This window comes from Aythya marila (assembly GCF_965140915.1).
Source record: "Aythya marila genome assembly, chromosome: 10".
In the NCBI taxonomy this organism is placed as follows: Eukaryota; Metazoa; Chordata; class Aves; order Anseriformes; family Anatidae; genus Aythya; species Aythya marila.
The window spans coordinates 7,626,826-7,649,911 of NC_139051.1; the positions used below are offsets into that span (position 1 = coordinate 7,626,826).

The window sequence follows — 23,086 nt, forward strand, 5'->3', positions numbered from 1 at the left end:
ATAGTTATGGGCCAGCTACCTCGCTGACAAGCACTGGCACTGCAGACCCTTCCTAAAGTGATACCTTGCTGCTAACCTGCAGCACAGCCCAGCCCAGACACAAACCCAAGTCATCAACAGAGCCTGGGAATGGCATAACTTTGCCCAGCCCTGGGGAAGTTGCAATAGGTCTTAGTGTCTTGCCCTAAGGAATGGGAAGCACACATTTTGGGGCATGCCATATAGGTTGTGGATACAGACAGAGAGCACTAGAGAAGGGGTAGGTCCCCACGTCTCAGGCTGGCCAAGGTGACCCTGTTGCAAATCCTGCCTATTGCACGCTTACCCCGAGAGCCATGCAGTGCTAGAGTAGGAATGGCTGTGTTTGTTGGGCTTGGAGAAAAAAAAACAGTTATGTGCGCCTGATGCCACAACAAATCAGCTTTTCTTGTGTCAAGGTCCTGATGAAAGACATAGTTACTCCAGTCCCTCAAGAGGAGGTAAAAACAGTCATCCGTAAATGCTTGGAGCAAGCAGCTCTAGTCAATTATACTCGACTATCAGAGTATGCCAAAATTGAAGGTAAGGCTCTTTCTTTGTGAAATTACAATTTTGTTATATTTCTAGGTGGCAACTGTGGCTGGGAGCTATTTGAGAGAAATTCATTTACGATTTATTCACTTGTCAATAAAATTGATGTGATTATGAATCATTTTTGTAGTGTTGGCTTTTGAAGCAGTAAAGAGTGGAAGCTATGTAAAACGTTTCTTCTTCTAGAAAAGAGAGAGGAAACAGTTAAAAGGAACTGTAGCTTTTCTTTTTTTTTTTTTCTCTCTCTTTTTTTTTTCCTTTGATCGTTAGTGCATTTGGCCAGTGGTGTAGTATTCAGATTCATGTTGTGGTTTTAAAAAACAAATTGAAAAATACTTGGGATGTCATCTTTGCAGCTGAAGGTATAGCGCAGCTAATTGCTTGTGACAGTGGAGTTCAGGAAACAAATGAAAAATAAGAAGCTGAAAAACTGTTTAATCTATGCTTAATCGTTTGTAGCCAATTTAAAATGTCTTTTTCTGGGAGTGTTTCATTGTCTTTGCACTTTGCATAGCAGGCATCGATCAGTCGGTCCCATACTTGCATCAGATTTCTTTCTTGTCACTCTAAATCCGGCACAGCTGATATTATTGACCTTTTAAGTTATGGGAGAATAATAACCAGTGACCAGAGACACATGTAGCCATCAAAAAGACATTTTAAAGCTTGCTGGAGGATACGTGTTAGCTGAAGCTCTCTGATCCAGTAGCTCTTTACATGTTGATCAGTTTACGTTGCTACCTTGTGGGCTGCTGTCCCCAACTTGAAACTCCTACCCAACTGTATCCAAGTTTGCAATTGCTTAAACCCGTATGTTCCAGATGAATGGTATGTTCTGCTCCAGAGTTTGGGTTTCTGTCATGTGTGATGTGAAGCTTTCCTACAGCTGAGATTATCATTGTATGCCTCTAGGACAATATTGAGAGGAGAAAAAAAAAAACAGCTCCCTCTGATCTTTTCATAGTTCTTGTTTACATGAAAAATTGGGTTGTTATATGACAAATTGTCCAGGTTCTGTACATGACATGTCCTCTCTTTTTCCATTTTTTTCTGTCTAACGATGCAAATTGTGTACCAGTGGTAATGAATTCATTGTTATGCATCCAGTGAGAAACACTTAAGAATTGGGCACTAAAAGGATGTTTATCAACTCTTGACTTGGTAATGAGTGACAAAAATAGAGTAGGAACGAAGGTTTCATAAGCACTGTATTATCAGGCAATTTATCGAAGTACTCAACTTCACAGGATATTTTAATTGGTGTATTCTGTAAAATGCAATGTTTAAATATACTTGACAAGGCTGGAGAAGGACTGAGAATCAAAAGCAGCTTTTCTGTGATGGATGCTTCTACCCAGTGCTGGCTCCCTTAGGTTCTCTGTGTAAATATCACTAACTCGTTGGTAAGATTTGCTCTCTTCTTTCAGATAAATCTATGCAAAAACAAACTTTATGATCTGTAAGTAAAAATGCATTCATTTCCAAAGTAGAACAGTTAGTGTGTACTTTTCCTTTTGTGCCTCAATTCTTCTTGGTTGTGTTAATTATCTGCCCTCTTTTTGCACTGTGACTTGTAGGTCTGGGAATACTTTGAAGCAACAAACTTTTTTTCCAGCTACCTTTTCAGAGAAATAGTTCATTCCACACTACCTGCTCTCTTCTGCTTTTCTCCTCTTTTATCCGTGATTGGCCACAGCCACTTTTTTATCCTATCTCTGTAAAAGTGGTTGTAACACCAATTTCGAAGCATGCTGGGCTTGTTAGTTCAAACAACCCAACATCCGCCAGCTGCATGCATCAGGTTTTCTCTCATGAGCATAGTCCACTACGCGTTCAAATAGCTCCTTAGAAGAGCAAAGGACAAATTTGCCTTGGCGAGGTGCATCTCTATGTGCCGTGCATGGTTTTGAAATCCTGCTCTCAAATGCTGATACCTAAACAGCCACGTTTAAAAGAGTTTTCTCAGAGATGCAAAACAAAATCAGTGGCGGCAGTGCTTGCGGCTATGTTTATGAAGAAATACCTGCGAGAGCCTTAGATACTGAAGGCTGAAATCCTTAGTATCTCGGAGCCTTAAACTACTGAAAATCTATTTTCCTCTATTCATGACGTTTTGACCATATTCTTGCAAACAGTTCCGAACAAACCTCTAGAGTCATGGTCACAACCTCTCTTGTGACTCATGGGCATGCTGAATGGTTAATCCAGTAGACCTCCGATTTGAACCCTCCTTTCCCTCTCCCCCCTTTTTTTTCCTTTTATCCTGTGTGTATCCCAAAATACTCTACGGCTATTTTCCTTTTAACCTAATATAAAGTTTTCCTCTGACCTATAACCTATAACCTCTTTACCTCTGACCTAAGCCTCTTGCATGCCCAAATCCTCTTTTATAGGGAAAAAGAGAGAAATGTATGAGCATCCTGTCTTCTGCTTGGCCTCTCAAGTGATGGATTTAACCATTCGTGAGTACCTACCACCCTCCTCTCCATGCTGTCCTCACTCTTTCTGTTCTCATTACCTCAAGAAAGTCCAGATCCAAACCAACTCACTCTCCTTGCTTCAAGTCTTTTAGCATTGGCTTGTCTGTTGCTTCTGTCTGTGAAACCCAGTGTGAGAAGTCCAGTCACTTTTTATCAGCCTAAACCAGGTTAGACAATTTAGCCATTTGTTTGTGATAAACTCAGACTGTCTGTAAGTTTTTTCAGTTACTCTTTATGTCTGTGACCTGAATGCATTTTTACTTTGCTTCCGTGTAACCCCAATTTGTAAAGTGCTTGTCACTGGTACACAATCAAAGGGCAGCAGCTACACCGGGGAGAAACGAGCTAGCGGTCAGATAAAGGACGCGGGGAAAAGCCGTCCCTTCTCCTGCGTACACGATCTGTAACCAATCCTGTGTATAAGACCCTGTGAGGCTGTCCTTCCTCTGTACATCAGATCTTACATGTCTCCTGTCCGTTCTCTCGAGCGGAAGCGCTGTACTTGCTCTCCTCCTGGATTTTTTGGTTTGCTCCTCTCCACCGAGCTCCGGAGGGGACACACGAGCCCAGGTGCCGCTTGGGGAGCCCCTGCACGTTTGCAGAGCTCGCGCTCTCCGACTTTCTATTTGTGCAGCACTTTCTTTCACCTCTTTGAAAGGAGCTTCTTTTGGTAACACCATGCTGCTGGGCGGGGGGGCGAGACGGGGCAACTTTTCTTCTTTTCAAATGTCATATATCACGCATAACTGGGGGGCTGTGCGGTCCACTTGCTCATTAATCCTGCCTATCTGTTCTTGTTTCTCTCTTTTCTCTCCTTGTCGCTTTCTCTCTTTCATATAGAGAATCAAAAGGATGCAGGTGAACTATTGTATATGCATTATAAATTACTAGGACTGTTGAGTTATATTTATTTTGTTTAATTTTTTTTTTTCATAGCTCCTTAAGATATGTACTCCTTCAGGCTGAAAATGGAGATGCATTGATACTTAAGGAGTTAATTTGTGCTGTCTACGTAACCTCTTTTGCCTCCTTCCTTAGAATAGAGTGTAGATTAGAAATACCTCATAGAAATCGAGTGTCTTCTTAAGAGACAGTTTTAATGGAGAACCTGGCCTTTGGAAAGAGAAAGTTTCTTGTTTTCCAAAAGAACTGCAGCTCATTTTTGGCGCAGAAATGTTGGTGATCTGGCCATTAATTTAACACACCCAACAGGCACATTAATGACGAAACTACTGTTCATTTTTGTTTTTCATATCTTCTGTTTTATGCCCTATTGGGAGGACTGGTTTTTTAATTTTTTTTTTTTTATTTTCAATTTTTTCGTTAATGTGTGACAAACAATCCGGTCAGACAGAAGTCGTGTTTGTCTCTCGTTTATAACCTGTGGTGACATGTGATGAGGCAAAGGTTCAGCGCAGACCAAAATGCCCGAAGTGCCTGTCTCTTCAGAAGGGGTTTTGGAGGTCTGCAGCCCCCTGTTCTCGTTTCTGTCGTACACCAGAGTCCTGGTTTGAAAGTCCTTGAAACCTGAACTGTTCATCTCTTTTTGTGAGTAGATTGTTATGTTTTGTGGAAAAAAAATATAATAATAATAATTCAGTTGATTTCAGCTGTTTGCAAAGGGAAATTGCTTTTTTAAAGCAGAAAAGGGACTGGGTTTGTTCTGCCCAGGCTTCCCCAGGCTCCCGGAGCTCAAATTTGGCCCAGGATCTAGAGCATGGCACTAAAACCAATTTTGACTAGCAATAGTTAGGCAACGGAGATGAATTCTTCCCTACAGCAGCAAGAGGTGCAGGTACACAAATTGCAGACAAAACTATGGCACGTGCAGCTATTTCCCATGGCCACAATGGGCTGTTGTGTGTTAAGCACAACGCAAGCACTGGGCATTGCTCTTGCTGGCAAAGGCTTGTCACGTGCTGAAAGTTGGGGAACTCAGAAGGAGGTTTCTTTGGCCCAGCTCGTTTAAAAATAAAACTGCTTCTGGATGCTGGGAGCGAGCAAGAGGACACAGCAAGCTGTGACAGCCCTGCTTTGTGCCCACAACCCTACCAGTGTCTTAAATGAAAAATTTTCAGGCAAGGTCAGCAGGACTCAACTTGAAATCAGTTCCTCAGCTTAAGTGGAGTCAAAAGTGACTGGGTTTTGGCCTGACTTTTTATTTATTTTGCCAAAAGCAAGAATAAAAATAAGATATTGAAAACAACTTCTTAAACACCCAAATGTCACCCCTCGTTCTCCTTTCCCCTAAGAAGCTTGTAGTCTCATAAAAATATGGACTTAAAATAGAACGCTAAACAGAACATTACAATAATTAAAGATTAATGGCTTGTTTTAATTATTAATCACACAAAACTACTAACACTCACATTAATAAGTGCAACCTTTTAATAAGGGTTTGAAGGCATATTTATGTAAGCTGAGAGTCCATCCTTCCTTTAGAAAAGAATTTCTCTGTCCCTTATGCCCAGGAATTGAGAAATGCACTGCACTGTGTTTGAGGGTGGTGGCATTAAGGGATCCCGTTCCCATGAACACAAATGCCACTTCGCTCTGCTGGAGCTGAGTACAGGCAGCTTCAGAGCTGGTGCCAGCCACAGTGATAGCTGTCAGTTTGGCCATTCATTGTGCTTAGTGTAAGACTTTTGGTCTTTAGGTTTCAGATTATATCTCATGTAGTGACCTGGTTTTGGCCTCTATAAGAAAAGAGGCTTCCTGTGGTCCCCCTGAGCTGCTGCATGAAGATGAGAAGTGGAGGAGATGTAGGGCTGGGGACAGCTGGTGCCTTGGTGCACGGGGCAAGGACCACCAGCAGGGCAGCTCTGCAGGCAGAAAGCAACTTGATACAGACCCAGTGACATCCCATTGCTCTGTCCCTAGGGGAAATAATTTTGTCTTGGGCCATTTTGGGACCAAAAATGTGATTTTTTCTCAGCCCTGGCACCGAGCATCTTGAGCAAAGTGCTCGCCCCGGCAGGCACAGAAAGCGTGCTGGGCTGGGGGAGCGGGTGCGGGAGAGGTCGGTGTCTGAGCGGAGCGATGCAGCAGGTTGCTGACAAGCAGTGGTATTTGTCAAGGCACTCGTACTGCCCCTTGTCACAGTCCCCGCGCTCACTTTACGTCACTCGCGTTGCCTATTTCTGGATCTCAGCCTGGGAAGCTCCGTGCGCGTACCCGGCGTCTTTACAGAGCGCACCAAAGCCGTAGGGGCTCAGCTGCTTGTTTATTAACCCAACCTGAGACAAGGAGAGGTCCCGTGGGATTTATTAGCCCAGCCACCACTACGCAATCACCCCCAGCATCTGCCATAAAGCACAGAGCTCATCAAGAAAATCAAATGACATCCCCCAAATAAATAGGGGTGCAAAATATACGAAACCATCAGTCTTTGAGGCAGGAACGGAGACTGAAGTCATTAATAAATCATTTACTTTACTATGACTGTAACTCAGGCGTAAATGCAACCTGTGCTTGTTTGCTTGCTGAACTGCTGCTTTATTGTTTCGTTCCTTGAAGTGGCATTCAGCTGCGTTTGGCAGAGTCATTACGCAGCTTCCTAAATTTCCTGTTGTCCTTTAGAAGCTGGTGTTTGGAGCAGTGTTGAGGTTGTTACACGATGCTCTGCACTGTGCCCTTACCCTTCCACAGAGCTCTTACCAACTGCAAAGCCACTTGCTGCCTGAGGCGTGAGATGTAATTCAGATGTGCAAAAATTCTTCACGAGGCTAAATAATCACGAGGCTAAATAATAAAAAGTCAGGAGATCAGATTTCTTTGCAGAATATTGAATTTTTGAGAGCTGGAGTCAAGTCTCCTGAGTTGAAAAAAAAATAATAATCCGTGAATTTGTCTTAGTTTGAAGATAATGCATCTTGGTTTGGGAGAAAAAAGTGTTATCCTCACTGAAATCCCTTCCAGACACACATAAATCTCAATCAGGAACAGCAGCTGGGCAGGACAGGGTGTGCTGCCCACAGCTCTCAGCATCACTCCCAGGGGAGCGCCTCTGCCCCAGTGCCCTGTCCCCGTTTGAATTTTGAAGTTACGGAGGTGCTGCATCTCTTGCTGCTTCCTCCTCATCCTTCACCTCTCGTGGCTTTACCCAGGACAGAAATCACTTGCACAGGTCAGGCTGCTGCAGGAGCTGGGGGTCAGCGAGGTCTGAAATCTGCTTTCTGCCAGGGTTTGCATGGGCACCCCCCTCCTTAGCATGAGTCGTTGGCGATGCGGAGGCTGGGCTCGCATTTAGGGGCGATTTAGGGTCACAGCGCACAGAGCCGCGATGGGGGGCAGATCTCCTTGGCTCTGGCAGTACTAGGAGGAGCTCTCCCTCTCGGACTCCCCAACATCAGAGCCAGCAGGACTGGCATTCCTTTTGGGAGGCATTCCTCTCACTTGGCTGCCAAACGCAGGTGGGAGGAGATGTGCCACAACCCCTGCCCGCGCCGGGACCGTGGCACAAACTGCTCGTCCTAGTGGTGAGCAGTAAAAAATCCTTCCTAACCATTACGTGCCGGGCTCAGGAGCCGTCAGCGAGTAGCCAAATTGAATTCTTGCTTATGTTTTAAATGAGACTGAAAGTCATTAGGCCAATGCCCAAAAAGCTGGTGTTTTTGTCACTTGAGGCTGAGAGGTACAATTTCTGGGGACAAAGCCACCCTGGGTAAACATTGAACAAGGATCAGGGCGACTCCAGAGATAAGCAAATAGATTTGTTTTTCTTGTTAGCAGAAAACAAAACAAAACAAACGAAAAAAGAAAGCCGGAAGCCAGTGGCTCGAATCTAAGAGTCTGAATTAAATCGTTACAGCTTAAAAGACTAAAAATGTGTGTGTGTGTGTGTGCGTGTGTGTGCACAGTTGTGCATTGTGTGTGTGTTCGTGTACGTGTGTACCTCTGTGTATGGAGAGAGGCAACAAACCTAACTCATCCTCTTTAACATAGGGTTTACTCGAATATTCTTTATTACACTCTGATAAGTGTTGTAATTCTGTGAGAATTAAAAGCAATCAGAAATCTACTTCGCACAAGCCAACCGATTTTTTTTTTTCCACTGGAAAATGCAATCAAAATGGCAAGGACTTTTGGCAATAGAATGTCCAGATAAATATGCCAGAATCCTTGCAAATGGCATTATTAAAAATAGTCACAATGCTGCTAAAAACTGATATTAAATGTAATAGAAACTATTGTGTTAATATATGCACAGTATGTAATTTATTCTCTGAGTGTATGTAAAAGGAAAGGCTATTTTCTTTGAATTTTTCCTATGCTGATATTGTAAACTATATGACAGATGGGTCAAGTCCTGATTGCAGTATTCTAACATTTGGAATAGCAAGTAACATATTTGATAGAGCTGGCAAGTTTTTATATATGATTCAACCCAGAATATAAAAGCCACTAGAATTCCAAGTTGAAAATAATTAAATGAGCTGGAAACGATCAGGAACCACACATTTTTAAGTGACAGATTTTTTTACATGTTTAAATTGCACAAGAATATTTTATAGCTCCCTTTAACCAACAGTGACGTTTAATTCTAAAATGTGTAATTGATATTTGTAAAGCAATTAATTCATGTGGCTCATTATTCTATTGCTAAATGTACCTAAGCACAGGAGCGCTGACTTAAAGTGATGGTTTTTAGTCACCTGCTCTGAATTCTGGAGTTTTAGCTGGATTGCCCAAAGTCAGGTTTGTCACGTGGCTGCACGAAAGGCAGTTCCACACTTGTGTTGAATTTTTAGCTTTCTGATTGCACACTGCTGTAGGATGTAAGAACCTTCTGACTTCTAGGATATTTGTTGTTAAACGGTGTCATTCCTGTGTAATACCTCGAGTACCAATGAGCAAAAACCCAGCAGCTTATTCCATGTGTATTTGACCATTCCTGCTTATGTTCCTGTCAAAAGTTTTCATCTTTTTGTCACTGTTTATGACGTCCCTTGTCTCTTTACTTTTGGCGTCTCTCCGTCACGCACAAGCAGCCCGTCCATCCAAGCCTAAGCCACCGGCTGGGCCACCGTCATCTCCTCAAACGCAGACTAACATGATAAATCATATGCTCAAAGGCATGGCCAAACAGACGCCAAGTACTGTAATAGTCTTCCTTCCTTTTATTCAGTGCTTTCCTAGTCTAGCAGTTGCTTGTTTAGTATTAAGCAGTTGCTTGTTTAGCATTAGGGAGCTAGTTCTCATGTGCAGCTTTACGAAACACCTAGCGCGACGTGGTAGGTTTTTAGAGATTTAGAGGTAGCGTTTATTTCAAAATGTCCACATTTTTTTGTCTAGCAATGTCTGACATATGCAACATTTTCAAATATCAACGTCAGCACAAAATAACATTGTTGTTGCATAACATTTTGCATGAAAACTATAAATATGTATGAGCTTTACATGATGTTGGATGAAATGTTTGATAAGTATATCGTATACGTTTGATGTAACTGTCAGTGCTCCAGCTATCTTAGCAGAATATTCTGATGTATAGTAACTTAACCAGGGAAATATTTAAAATAAGAAGAAAAAAAATTAAGATTGACATCTGCTGGCTGCCAAAGTTGTATAAGCATCAATATTTTCTTTAAAGACAGCATCTCTGAGCAGTTGTTCTTATTAACACTTTTGTCTTTTAGTTGTATTTGAGAGCAGATCAGTGTTGCAAATGAGAATGGGTCTGATGCTGCTCTGATCAATGGAAAAGCTTCCCCCTGGCTTTGGAGGTGCAGAAGCAACCAGAGCTTACTGAGGGACACTCTTTGGGACTCTCTTTGCATAAAAGGAACAAGTTTCTTTTTGTTGTAGCCAGTGAGGTGCTGGTTTCAATAGAAGGAAGGACGAGTTAACCAGTATCAGTATTTGCCCAATAGAGTAGGATAAGGGGAACCTGGATTTCTTTTTGTTTCCAGTGATACAAGAGATGGAAAGCAGAGAATAGAGCTCACAGCCCCTGTCCATGGTATCAATCTGGAAAAATGTAGAGTGAATGTGCCATGCTGCATCTCTCCGCTGAGCCAAAAGCACCTGCAGTGCCAGGTTTCAGCTGGCTTGGCTGCTCAGCTCCTCCGAAAACAGCACCGTGTGCCCTCACACAGCCACCCGAGTGTGGCAGTTCTGAAAAACATGCCTTGCCTTTTCACGGGAAATTACTGCCTGTAGAAGTACATTCAGGGAAAAGTGGGAGCAGGCGTGGTGTTGAGGTGGAGAGCCGAGTCCTCAAAGTTCACGAGCCTTCAGCAAGGCAGGGATTTCTGCCCCGGTACTCAGCGTGGGACCCAGCAGAGCAGAGTGGTGGCATCTGTGTGCAACCCCAAGTTTCTGCTCTGCCAGAAAAGAAAATCTAAGCACTAACAAAATGCTAATGCATGCAGGAGCCTGGAGCAAGATGCGCAGCTGCCTCGCATTGCAGCACAACCCAAGCTGTTGGGCTTAGCTCTGGGCATCCCAAGGTGAACACCTTGCTAGTAAAGGAGCTTTAATTCATGCACGTCTCCCATTTTGCTTTGTTGAGCTCAAACAGTCTGTTGTATACTATATAATTGCAGCAGACTGATTTGGCTTTTGTGTTTGTTTTTTTTTTTTGGTACTTCACCTATTTGCAAAGTCTCCAGCTTTAATATCACGGACAGATCAAAATGTAAATAGGTGGAGAGGGATGAACCAGACGATGTAGCACCGAAGTGTGATCCTGTCCTTCCCCCTAGCTACGCTAGAGCCAGGTTTCGTACCCAGTTGTTAGCCAGAGGGACACATCTGTAGTTGCAGGTGGGGACACTGCAGCACAGGTGGGTCCCCAGGGAGCAGGGCTGCTGCTCTGCTTCTCCCCAGGGTGACCAGTGCAGGTGAGCCACGGGGTCAGGTCACAGGAGCCTCCTTGGTTGCACCTAGCCAGCTCTGCGGAAGCTGCCGTTCGATGAAAATGTGTCTATTTTGTTTTTTTTCTCTATTATTTCTATTGAAATACTCTAAATGGTCCAGATTGTTTGCACCTCAGATGTTTAATATGCTAATAGAAATATGTTACCTGGAAGAATATGATTTGGTTGTTTTGAAAAATCTTTAGAAAATGCTGCAAAGTAACAGCAAGCTCCAGGATTTAAACTCCTTGGTTTGTTTGCGGGGTTTTTGCTGTAAAGTTGCATCTCTTTTCCCATATAAATCTTACGTATGAGCACCTAGTGGGATTTACCACTTTCCACTCCCTCCAGCATGCGTAACTCCTTGACCATTGTGAAGTTAAATCCTGGAGCAGGTCAGACCTGCAGTCTTTGCTTTCAGTAGCAGGTGACATTTAAATTGCTCGAGTTTGACGATTTATTAAAAGTGCAGAGAGATTTGTTTAAATTGATCTTAAAAGAACGTTAAAATCGTACAGACATGATTTGTAATGCATCATCTACGTTGAAGGACACATATTGTTCATACATTAGTGGCCAGATGCTGTCTTTAGGGAATGTAATGTTCCTATTTGAGCTAATAAAGTGCCACCACCTCACCATAACGCAAAACAACTCTGACAGTATTGTGAGATTTGGAGCTGGAGCACTGTATTTTCATAGTATTATAACGAATGTGGCTTTCTGGTTTGCTCAGTACTAATTATATAAGCATTTAACATATGCATGAAAAGATCTTTAAAGCTGTAGAATATTATGGGATTTCTTAAACCTCTAAAATTACTTACTGTGCATCTAGCTTTTTCACTCTGCCTGCCTTTTAACTCGAGTTCTTGTACTACAGAAAATGTAGGCCGGTTAGTCACACCAGCTAAAAAGTTAGAAGACACAATACGTCTGGCAGAATTGGTAATTGAAGTCCTCCAACAAAACGAAGAACACCATGCAGAGGTGAGCAGCGGCGCCCTGCGAGCTTGTGCCCCGCAGGGCTCGAGCAGGGTCTGGTCGGTTGCTGGTGGCTCTGTGTATTTATGGGATGTCTTCCGAACAGGTGCTGGGTTATCTTTTTTAGAAGCCAATAATGGTGGTAAAAGGGTTGCTGAAGGCACGGGGACAGCTCAGGAAGATTGCTCTTCAGAGGGGAGGGGGGGCTAAAGGAGGAATGAATTAAATCCTGCTGTCGTCTACATCAGTCTGCAGCCTTTCATGCAGCGCCAGCAAGAGCCCAATATATTCACCACCAGCTACGTGCAAGACCAAGCCCGTCCACTTTTGAGAAAGGTCGTATTGCCCCAAATGTCCTGAGTTTGTACCTCCAGACAGCATTAGCAGCGGTCACTGTCAGCAGCAAACCGCTCCTGCTGTTGAGAGCTGTGGCAAGTAAAACCATCACAAAGCAAAACAAGGATTTTTGGTCCCTTCCTGAGCATTCAGGTTGTTTCCAGGGGTTTCCCTTTGCCCCTGTGGTACATGATAAACTGCTGTTTTAGCTCGCTTGGTTTTTTGTTGGCCGCTTCTGTCTTGGTTTATTGGGAATCCTTCAATTACTAGCGTGGAGATCAGAATGAATTATTCTCTGTTACTAATTATTTGAGGTACCTAATGCCTAATAAACTACTCTTAACTCTTCAGAGCACTTTAATGGAAATAATCGTGCTTTAAAAACACTGAAACTATGTCAGAGTCAGGTATATTTCAGAAAATCCTGAGGCTTGATCCTGGAAACACTGATCCTGAGGCCGCTGGCAGTGCTGGGTATAGCCCCTGGATGGGGCTGCCCATGGGGACTCGCCCACCCGTGTAAGTGTTTGCAGGATTGAGCCCAGTGTTCTCTGTAACTCTGGTGCTCTTGGCTAAGTGTTGGAAAATGAATCATTTCTAAAATTCAGAGTGAACAGTTATTGTTTATGCCTGTAGGTATTGTAACACTCATGCACTCTTTTCTCTTTTCCTTCCCATTTTTATATATACTCACTATATTTTGCATTAAAAGCATTTGATAACTAATTTCACAATCACCTAAAAATCATTCCAGTGTATATTAAACTTGCAGTATAACTTAACTTATTGATAATACACAACAATCCACGACACCCAACTAATGCCTGCTTGCATATTTAAATTTCCTCCCTGTTTTTCTACTGTTCATTCAATCTTGGATGATCCTGGCAGGGGAAAGAGGTATGTGACTAAACTGAATGACACGAGTCACTCCTGTCATATTTCGTGCATGCCCTCTCAGTGCCATGTTTCCTCCCGGGATTTTACCTGGGTTGCCCTCGCTTCCGTAACTTTAACCGAGGAATGTAACAGCAACTCCCAGTCGGCTGCTTGTGGAGCTGGTAGCCTTACACAGGAGGGTCAATGTGGCGTAGCAGTCCAGTCCATGCATGTAGCAATGGGTATCTTTTACGAGCGCTGCAGTTACATCCCAACACAACCCTACCTGCCTGGAATCTCTCCTCAGCCTGTTGTTACCTCTGTTGTTTTGCATTCACCCGACCTATAGTACACTGTGGTGGAGATGGACTGAGTTCTACACAAGTGACTAGAATGGTAGTGTTCTTCCTCTGGTTTTGTCTGTATGTGCCTTGTACTGGATATACAGTATTTATATGTAGAGAGAGAATAAACGTGGTGAAGAGTGAAATAAACTTCATTTTGTTTTGCAAAAATGAGGAGGTGCCTGAGCGCACCGCTATAACTTGCCCAAGGCTAACGAGTATTTTATTCCACTCATCACCAGCACAGGCTGTTTGTGTATCCAGCCTGGAAAGAGCTGATTTTAAAGTGCAAGTAATTCTGAAAACAGTAGACTTCTGAAGCAGGGAGTTACAGGGCAGTGGTGTTCAGCCAGCTGTGCTGCTCCTCACAAGGACGAATGTTAAAGCTGTTCTTCAGCATCTTCAGTGTCACAAGGCTGTGATTAGAGACAGAAGGTTAATGCCAACAGGGATAGGAGGCTTCCTGGTCCCTTGTTCCGAAGGGTGATCTGGAAGGGTGAAATTCATCTCTGTCCAGAAGCCCCGGATACTGTCAGAACGTTACTGAATTCCTGTCCCGAGGGTTTCTGTGGCACTTAAGCAGTGCTCAGGCAGTTGGCCAGCTCTCTGCACACTTGGAATTGCACCCAAAGGAGCAGAGAGGCAAGAGGCTGGCGGATTTATCACATCGTTTTTATTATGCGTCATGGCCACATTATTCTGCTCCTGTGCAATGAGAATCGCTGAGGTACTGCACTTTTTTTTTTATATATATTATTCCAGGTGAGATTTTTTGTCTTCTTGTCCATTCACCTGGGGGTGAGAAAGTTCAGCCTGCAAGGTGTGACTCTCCGGTCTGCTTTGGATGTTCAGCAGAATTAAATGGCATCGGTTACTGAAGGAATGCCTTATTTTCTGAAAACCAACAGTTTTTGTGATGAAAACACACCCCTTTTTTCCCAACATGGCCATCCAGGCAGGCACACAAATGGGGACCCAGAAACCAAAACTCAGAGCATGGAGTCAAAACCATTAGAGCAGGAGCATCGTGCCTTGTCAGCTGGGTTTGCCTCACCCATCAGAAAGAGGCAAAGCAGCAGAGACAAAAATGCAGGAGAATCAGTGGTGCTTGGTAGGTGCTGTGTAGAGCAGGAGGTCTCTGCCGTGCGTCACCTCGCTGCTCAGATGTCTCCAGCTCTGCTCTCCTTCCCCTGGATGACTGATGGCACACGCCAGAGACCGTGGCCTTCGAGTCTTTTGGAACCCGTGTTCTCTCTCTATGTATACGTATGTGTATATGTATATATGTATTTTAACTCCTTGAGGTCATACATATATACATGTGTATCCATGTGTAAAACATACACTAATAGGTGTGTTTGGCTAGAAAGAACACTTTGTTTTGCCTTCACATCATGTTCTGAGTGAAGCAGGTAAGTAGATGGTAAATAAAGGAAATGTTACCATCATGAAGGAGTTCCTCAAAGCGTGGTGTTATGCTCCCACTGCAGGAAGGTCCTGATCACTGAGAGTAGGGAGGAGGAGGTTGAGGAGTCTGGCATTAAGTTACAGACTTGTGCAGCTAAAGTTTTACTTTTCCAGCAAAAGGGAAACTGACTGGTTTGGGCATTTTTTTTCCACAAATGATCATATGCTTTTCTTCCTCATTCTTTTAAAATAGCATTTTTTTTCCTTTTTATGGAAGCAGGTTTTTATTGCAGGGCTCTGCAGTGATTATATGGGATTTGTTGCAGAAGATACTCTTTGGCCTCCCCTTTCCCATCTCCCCAAATACTGGCTGCTGCCCCTTTGTAGCGATCGTTTTTTGGGCACAGACGTGGGGAGGCAGCGTGGCAGGCTCTTGGCAGGCAGACGAGCAGCCAGAAAACCATGTTTGTACAAGGACAGCCTCGTCACCCTCCTTCAAAAGCATGGACAAGAGCTGCTAATTTTCAGAGGACCCTCAACAGCCACATTTCTCAATGTCCATTCGTTTCCCAACATTTTTTTGGGAGGAGGTTTGGGCAGGCATCCGAAGCAGACCTGATTCTTGATGTTTTTGGTTCCTGCATGATTTTGCAGGGACACCACACCTCTTCTCGCAGCACTCACGGATGTCCATGGGCTGGGCTGCATGCAGAAGGAAGCACTGAAGAGCATTGCCATGCCCTCAGCCCTGTCAGACTCCCTTGCTTCAAATTTGGCTTTTTCTGAATAACAAACTCTCCATCATAGCTGCCCCTGGGCTGTCCAAGCATCCCAGGGGAGGCATTGCTGCAGTGATGCCTGACAATTTCCTCCACGTACGTGGGGCTGGGGACGGTTTGCAGATGAAGGAGCCCAACTTACCCACCTCACCCCCATGCTATGAGCACAGGGATGCTGTAACCTGGTGGCATTGCCTCTCCGGGCACAGCATGGCCCAGCCTGCCCTGGCACCCCTGCACCTCCATGGCTGGGCACTCCAAAGCTGTGCCTCTTTGGGGGTTATTTGGGTATTTTGGTTATTTTACATCTTGGATGTGCTCTGGATGCATAATGCCCTGTGTCGCATCCTACCTCTGCATGTCTCAACACCAGTTTATATCAACTCATGGAATAATAGCAGGGTAATATCAGCCTGCTTTGCATTTTGGGGGAGCAAAGGAGTGGAACTAGTCCCAGAGTCCTCCTGCCAGCATCCCTCTCCATGGCCAGGAGAACCAAGAGCTGGCGTTGTTCTCTGCAGCCATCTATACCAGGATTCATCAAAGGCATTCTGCTGTTGTCATCAGCGTCAGCAGGAAAACATCAGTGAATCAAAACTGAACCCTAAGAAAACTGAAGTCCATTTTGCTTATTCATGTCTGCCAAAAGCTTCCTTCCAGGAGGCAAAAAATACCCCTCCTGACCAGCAATTCCTCTTTGAACCGATTTCTTTATTCTCAGTCTTTTCTATTCCATCTCTAGTCCCGTCCCTATGCTAGAGGTTTCCTTCTCTTGCAGGGTGCTGGAAAGACATTTCTCAGATCCTTTAAGTCACTGAGTAATTTCCTCTCCCTTACAAATTACAGCACATGGCCCTAACGGCAGCACTTCTCACACTGCATGTGCCCAGCCAGAAGTGATTACTAAACACGCATGCATGCGTCGGGAACATTCACATCTGAGCCGTGTACGATGTGAATGTCACGTCACAGGGCCCGGCCAGTGAATTTTAAGGACCCGTGTGCATGAGAATGAGTTACTTCACTGATATTTTTTGGCTTTCAAGATTAGATATATTTTTTTCCTGCCTCTGTGAAAATACAGGCTTGTCGTAGATTTTTTTTTTATCTTGGCATGTTGATGATAGAGCTTTGTTTCCTGATAAGTAGCGTTAACGAAGGTGGTAGTGTGTTTAGATGGGTGTGTGTAGCTGACCATGTAAAATGAACAGTGCTCTAATAACTCGTACAGGTGATGCTTTAAATATTTGTAAATAAGAGTGTGAAAGATTTAGGACAGATCCTAATGTCTTAGGCTTCTAGTTTTTCAAGACAAATAGAAGTAGAGAATCCAAATAAAAATTAAACTGTTGAAAAACACAGCAGAAAACCCACAAATAGTGAAGAAACTCCCCAATTTCTGTACTTCAGAATAATGATTAGTTGATCTTTCTGATAATTAGCATAACTAAAGACGAGTTAAGTCATTTATTGTAAATTGAACAGACAAAACCTTCTCGGCCATGTTACAACTGCCTGCCTTCACGGTGGAGCTCTGAATGGATCCTCTGCAAGAACCCTTTGTATGAAAACAGCAGTGCCTAATTCCCGTGATTAGCGCTGTACGTGCAGCCAGCACTTCAAAGCACTGTTCTCTTTACAATAAAGGTAGTTTCCAGGGGATGCACATTTGTTTAAGGTATGTGGCCTAGCATCTTTGACTGTGCTTTATTAGAACTAACATACTGTTCTGTTATCTTTTTCTACCAACCCTGAAGGCCTTTGCTTGGTGGTCAGACTTAATGGTCGAGCACGCGGAGACCTTCCTGTCACTGTTTGCAGTGGATATGGATGCTGCGTTAGAGGTGCAACCCCCAGACACATGGGACAGCTTCCCGCTCTTTCAGCTTCTAAACGATTTCCTCCGTAGTGACTGTATGTATTGTATTTTGCTCGTTTCTTTTCAGTGGGCGGCTCAGGTTACTGCTAACACTTTCAGCCTCTCCGCACTGCACAGAGAACTGAGATGGGTAGAGATGCACAGGACAGCCTCTTGTAGCATCGGCTTGATTTTGTTCCATTTCCACTAGAAAATAATAATATAAAAAAAAGCAATTCTCTGATGCACACACAGACACCCCTTAAATCAAACGCCCCAGCTGAAGGTGAGAAGTTGAACTTTTATTTGGCTTCATCTTCTCAAGTCTCTTGGTAATGGCTGCCTGACAAGCAGGGAATTTTGTACCCTATCTCACTGTCATTAAATGTGTGTGTTGTTTTATATGTGTGTACTGCATTTATTTAGCATGGAGTAAACCAGTCCCTGCTTTTAAAAGACTTTATTGAAGGGAGGAAAAGATTTAAATTAAAGTCAATGAGAGCATAAAGTAATTCAGAAGCTGAGTGCTTTGTGAAATAAGGCTCTTCTCCAAAGCACACATGGGCTCACACCTTCAAAACCCTTGGGGACTTGGCACTCCCCAGGGTGGTGTGACTGCTGCCGGGGAGCTGGTGGCTGAGCTGGCTCTTTCCTTGATTTACATCCTCGGCCAGGGCCCCACCAGCTTTCTGACACCACATAAAAAAGCCAGGGACTCATCCTCCAAAAGCAATTTCCAGTGTCATGGTAGTGAGTAACTGAATAAGAAATGATCCTCCTACCTGCCAAAGTCCTAATGTTTGCCATGCTGTATTTCTTACACCCATTTTATTCACAGGAAGTAATAATGTATTTGTAACTTGTAAGTTTGACATTAATGGAAAAGAAGATTCATTGTTTGTTTACTTGTTTTGAATAAGAAGCCATTCCTGTCTTTGTCGTGAGCATCAGTGCCTGATGCCAGCTCCTGTTTTGTTCTTGGAGTTTCTTTCTGTGCGCTGACAAATTCATTGTGTGATGAAGTGCCACGCTGTGGCTTGTTACAGAGCTTTTAGTAACATTAGTTTCTTACTATACTTTTATTTATCTATTCTAGATAATTTGTGCAATGGAAAATTCCACAAACACCTCCAAGACCTGTTTGCTCCACTTGTTGTTAGATATGTCGATCTGATGGAGTCCTCAATTGCACAGTCAATTCACAGGGGCTTTGAGCGGGAGTCATGGGAGCCAGTAAAGTAAGGAAACCTCCTTTGATACAATCGGAATTTGGGTGCAAATGGATGGAGATTCATGCAGAGATGAATTAGCAACCATTAGATTGGACGTGCAGAAAGTGCTTTATGTTTTCTAGTTGAATGCTAAAAATAGAAGGCCTGATCTCTTCAGGGTTTTCAAGTTAATGAAGGAAATGGTATTTGCTTTTTGAAATGCATTGCTGCCTCAGTTCAAATCGTGTGCCTTTGGACATGGAAGCATGAAAATGTGAAAACCTTCTTAGCTGGCATGGCTTTTTGGATCCCATCCTAAAAGGCCTTCCCCGATGCTGCTTTTGAACTCAAACAGCTCCTTTTCAGAACAAAACCCTCGCTTTCCTGCGTTCAGTCCAGCCCTGTGACCTGAGTGAGTCATTGCTGTATTTATTCTTCCCCGTACTCATTTTTTTCCACCCACCCCGTGGAAGGATGGCACAACATCCCCACGGCTGGTGGCTGTGGGCTGTGTCCCCGGGCAGCCCGAAGGGGTCCCAGCCCCGACCAGCTCAAGGAGATGCAGAAGGGAGTAGCCCAGCGGGGACGTGGTGACCCAACAGGCCACCAGCATGCAGAAACCCGAGTGAGACCTAGGGGAGGTGACTGAAGCAGAATCAGGTATAGATGTGGAGGACTAGGGGTTGGCCAGCGAGAAATAAGGAGCCTGAGAGAAGCCCGTACTAAACCCAAGAGCGAGTGGATGGTGAAAACATGACATTTGCTTTAGATTGCTGTTGTTATTTGACAGGTTTTGAAGCACTGCTGAACCCTGCTGTGCTTGCTGTAAAAGCCCAAGTCGGTTCCTGTGAAGGAAAAGAACTGACTTTTCCTTCTAATAAAGGACTTAGAAGGGTTGACTCTGTGCAAGCACAGTGAGTCTGACAGTGTCTCAGACCAGGGATTTTGACCAGATGACTTCTATAGAGGTTATTTTCCCTGCTTTTTCCTCATTCTCTAAGCAAAGTTAAGTGGCACTGCGCTCTGAGGTTGCTGTGTAAAAGAACGTGTGGTCTTTCAGGGCTTTTCACACCAAATATGTTCAATTTACAAGGAAAGGAGAATTTGTTCAGCAGCCAGCCTCCCATATGCAACCTGGAATCTGATTACCCAGGTTTTCTCCTTTCTTTCTTGTGCATCCTCAGCATCCATAAGGATTGTGCCTGCCAAATCGCGGGCCTTTTCTTGACACCTGATCATCCCCTCTGTTCTGAGTGGGGTTAAGTGGCTGGCGTTCAGGAGTCTCTCTCACTTTCCATTTGCTGTCTTTGGTCTGCAGGCTAACAGGATTAAAAATCCTAAAAAATCTTGTTTCAAATAAGCAGATGTGACCCAGAAAACATAGAAGAAATAGATCTTTCGAGTAGGAGAATGCCATTTTTACAGCCACTCCTTCAAGCAGAATTGCACTTCGAAGTTAGCATTAACTCGAGTTTCAGAGCTCTGCTTTAGCAATGAATCTGTTTGTATTTCCTTGTTGTTATGAAACAGAGGCAGTGAACTCAGTGCAACTGCCTACCTGAGTCGGGCAGTCAATAATCAATTCATTCTGATTTTTCTTTTTTCAGAAGCTGATATTATTTTGGCATTCATTGACTTCCGTGGCATAACTATAGACGTACATGAGTACTTGGCTGTGGTACTTGCCTGTAAAAATGCCTTGTTTCAGGGTATGCCAAAATCTATCATTTTCAAGTTATCTTTGATACTTTTTACGTCTTTTCTTAGTTATCTTCTAGTGTCTTTGCCCTTTGGGGAGCTTCAGTTGCAGAGCACTTTGAGCATCACAGATTCAAGCGAAAGCCCGGGGTGGGTTACGGTTAGATGATTAGATGTCGTACAGACCCGAGAATTTACAAAATTTGTTCCAGCAGGAAAGTGGGTGCTTTTCACAAGAAGCTTGTGTCCATCTGGTGAAAAGATGCACTCTGGGTTTTTTTTTTTCACTAGTCGGTATTTTGTTCTTGTGTCTCGCACACAGAAGTGCGAGCTGCAAATGCTGGCTTCACTTGATCAGACCCAGCACAGGGAGGTACCGGCGAATGCACAGAGGGTGGCACATGCTGTGTGAAGGAGAAGAGGGGAGTCGCTCATATGACGGTGTTGATGCACTGTTCAGAACTAAATGTTAAGGCGTCTTCGTCTTTTGCCTCCTGGGCAGACCACCTGCTATTCCTTGGCTGATCTACAGTGAACTTGCAGAAGAACACAGGTCAGAGGCGTATTCAGTTTGATCTGCCCTCCTGTGTCTGCTTCCTTCTTCCCCTATGTGTCCGACTGCAGCACAGTTGAGCTTTTAGGCCATTGACCCTCAAATATCTTGGACCAGCCAATTCCTATCCAAGTCACGGCCTTCTGCAGGCTCTCCAGCCGAGCTTTTCTGGAACTGGGCACACCGCAGCATGTGGCTCCACGGCTTTCCTCTGCTTTGAAGAAAGGCCTTCGGGTTGGCCCGAAAAGGCAGATCGTCGTGGATGGCTGTTCCACTCAGCCTGCTGCTGTCCCACTGTGGATCATTACAGTCAGCTGCAAGAAGGAAGAAGTCTCATTATCTCCTCTAAGGCAGGAAATTATTCCACAGCGCAGAGTCTTTTGAAAGGGTTTCTCTGCACTCATGCTTGCAATCAAGGCTGAAATACGTAGCCCTCCATAACCTGACCAGATGGCAGTTTGCAAGCATGTATTTCTTCTATTTTCATTGCTGAATACTCTGCACCTTATGCTACGAGGAGTTAGGTATAGAAATCGCAAACAGCGAGGGAGATGCTGTTAAGTATTGAAAACATGGGGGAAAAAGCACCGAGGTAATGTGCTCATGAGGGCTCTGTAAGCTGCCTCTGCAGAGCTGCTGAATTTGCAGGGGGTCCTTGCCCTATCGCTAGAGCAGCTGGTGTGCTCGCATGAATCCACGCCGAGAAGCGTGGAACACTTGTCCCTCGCACAGTCATCCAAGTACGGAGGCTACAGAGCAGGTCTGTTCTCTGGTGAGTTGAGAGGTCTTGGAAAAGTAGGGTTGTGCAATGGGTGGTGTGTTTTTTTTTTTTTTTTTTTTTCGTGCTAGCTTCTCAGAGAACGCTGATTTATCTCGCAGCCAGCAGACACGTACGTGTGTGTGTGCGTCTCTCTGTGTGTGTCTGTGTTGAAAGATCTTTCTGAGCAAATGCTAAAGCCGGTGCAGCGACAACCAGTCTCAATTGCTTGACTAGGAAGTTACTCACTGACCTATGGCTGTCTCTACCACACTGTAGTCCTGGCTTTAACATCGACTGATTGCTCACTAACCCTTTGCAAACTATTTATAAATGTATCATTCATTTAAGATGTAAGAAATTGAACAGTGTGATTATATTAACCATTTGAAGAGGTTGCACTGCTATAAGATGCTAGTGAAAAACATTTCCCCTTACAAGAAGCACTGGTGTAGTGAACATGAGTATTTTTGTTACTATTCTGGGTGTCAGTCAGAGGAACACAGATTTGACTGCCTACTTCACTATCAAGCTCTCTGCTTCCCATCAAGGCTTTTGTGAAAAGATTTGCTCTCGAGCATTTGTTCAGCCTAGGCAGTAAGGTAGCGAGCATTTCTAGTGATGGAAGAGACAGGCGTCTGCCTCTCCCATCAGTAAATCATCTCAGGGATCACGTAGGAACCAAGCACTTCAGTACAGACCAGGCTCTTGGTTAGCTCTGTCCTGAAACCGGAGACTCCCCAGTAAAAACACGGTGATTTTTCTGCCCTCCTTCCCGTACTGGGGCAACTCTGACCAGTACCATGGTACAGCATGAGCGTGGGGATGTTGCCAGTCTGCTTGCACCAAGAATTTCCTAGCAGGCAGTGCAGGTGAGAGCCATTTACATCACCATCAGACACAAATGGGGGTGAATGAGAAGAAACCAAGAAACCAAGCAGTACAGTTCCAGGGCGTACGTCTTTTATCAAACGTATCAGGAGCCAGTCCCAAAGCTTCTTAAATCAGACAGCCCTCATCTTGTTGATCCAAATGCCCACATTCCCTGCCTGATGGCTGAGGTTATATTTAGCTGTCTATATTAAATAGGCACGGCTGGCTTTTAGAAACAGTTTCTCATCTTGGACCTGTAGTTTTTATGGTCTGAGCAACTGCAGGCTGGAACATTTGTTGGTAATATTAATCATTTTTTACAGGTCTCACTGCAACTGTTAGTCAGATAATTAGATCAGTTGAACCTGCAAAACTGTGCATGTCAATTCAGGAGAATATTTTTAAAATTAGTTACTGTATGTTAACATATTATACTCCATTATTTTGCTGTTTTGTTTTCTTTTAAGAGTACTAACTTATTCTTGCAACATATCCTTG

The 23,086-nt window shown here is 44.0% G+C and overlaps 1 protein-coding gene across 10 annotated transcripts in view; it reads left to right on the plus strand.

Moving 5' to 3' along the window:
• Window positions 1-23,086, plus strand: part of CADPS (calcium dependent secretion activator) — a gene marked incomplete at its 5' end in the record, with an annotated part of 195,724 nt that overhangs the window by 131,380 nt on the left and 41,258 nt on the right. For 9 of the 10 annotated variants that reach the window (XM_082768147.1, XM_082768149.1, XM_082768152.1 and 6 more), the window contains 4 exons: window positions 438-561; window positions 11,793-11,899; window positions 17,396-17,552; window positions 18,593-18,734. In XM_082768147.1, coding sequence (XP_082624273.1) covers window positions 438-561; window positions 11,793-11,899; window positions 17,396-17,552; window positions 18,593-18,734 — 530 coding nt within the window. Of the gene's footprint in view, window positions 1-437; window positions 562-2,963; window positions 3,033-11,792; window positions 11,900-17,395; window positions 17,553-18,592; window positions 18,735-23,086 lie in introns of all 10 variants that reach the window. The other variant, XM_082768148.1, reaches the window with a different exon arrangement.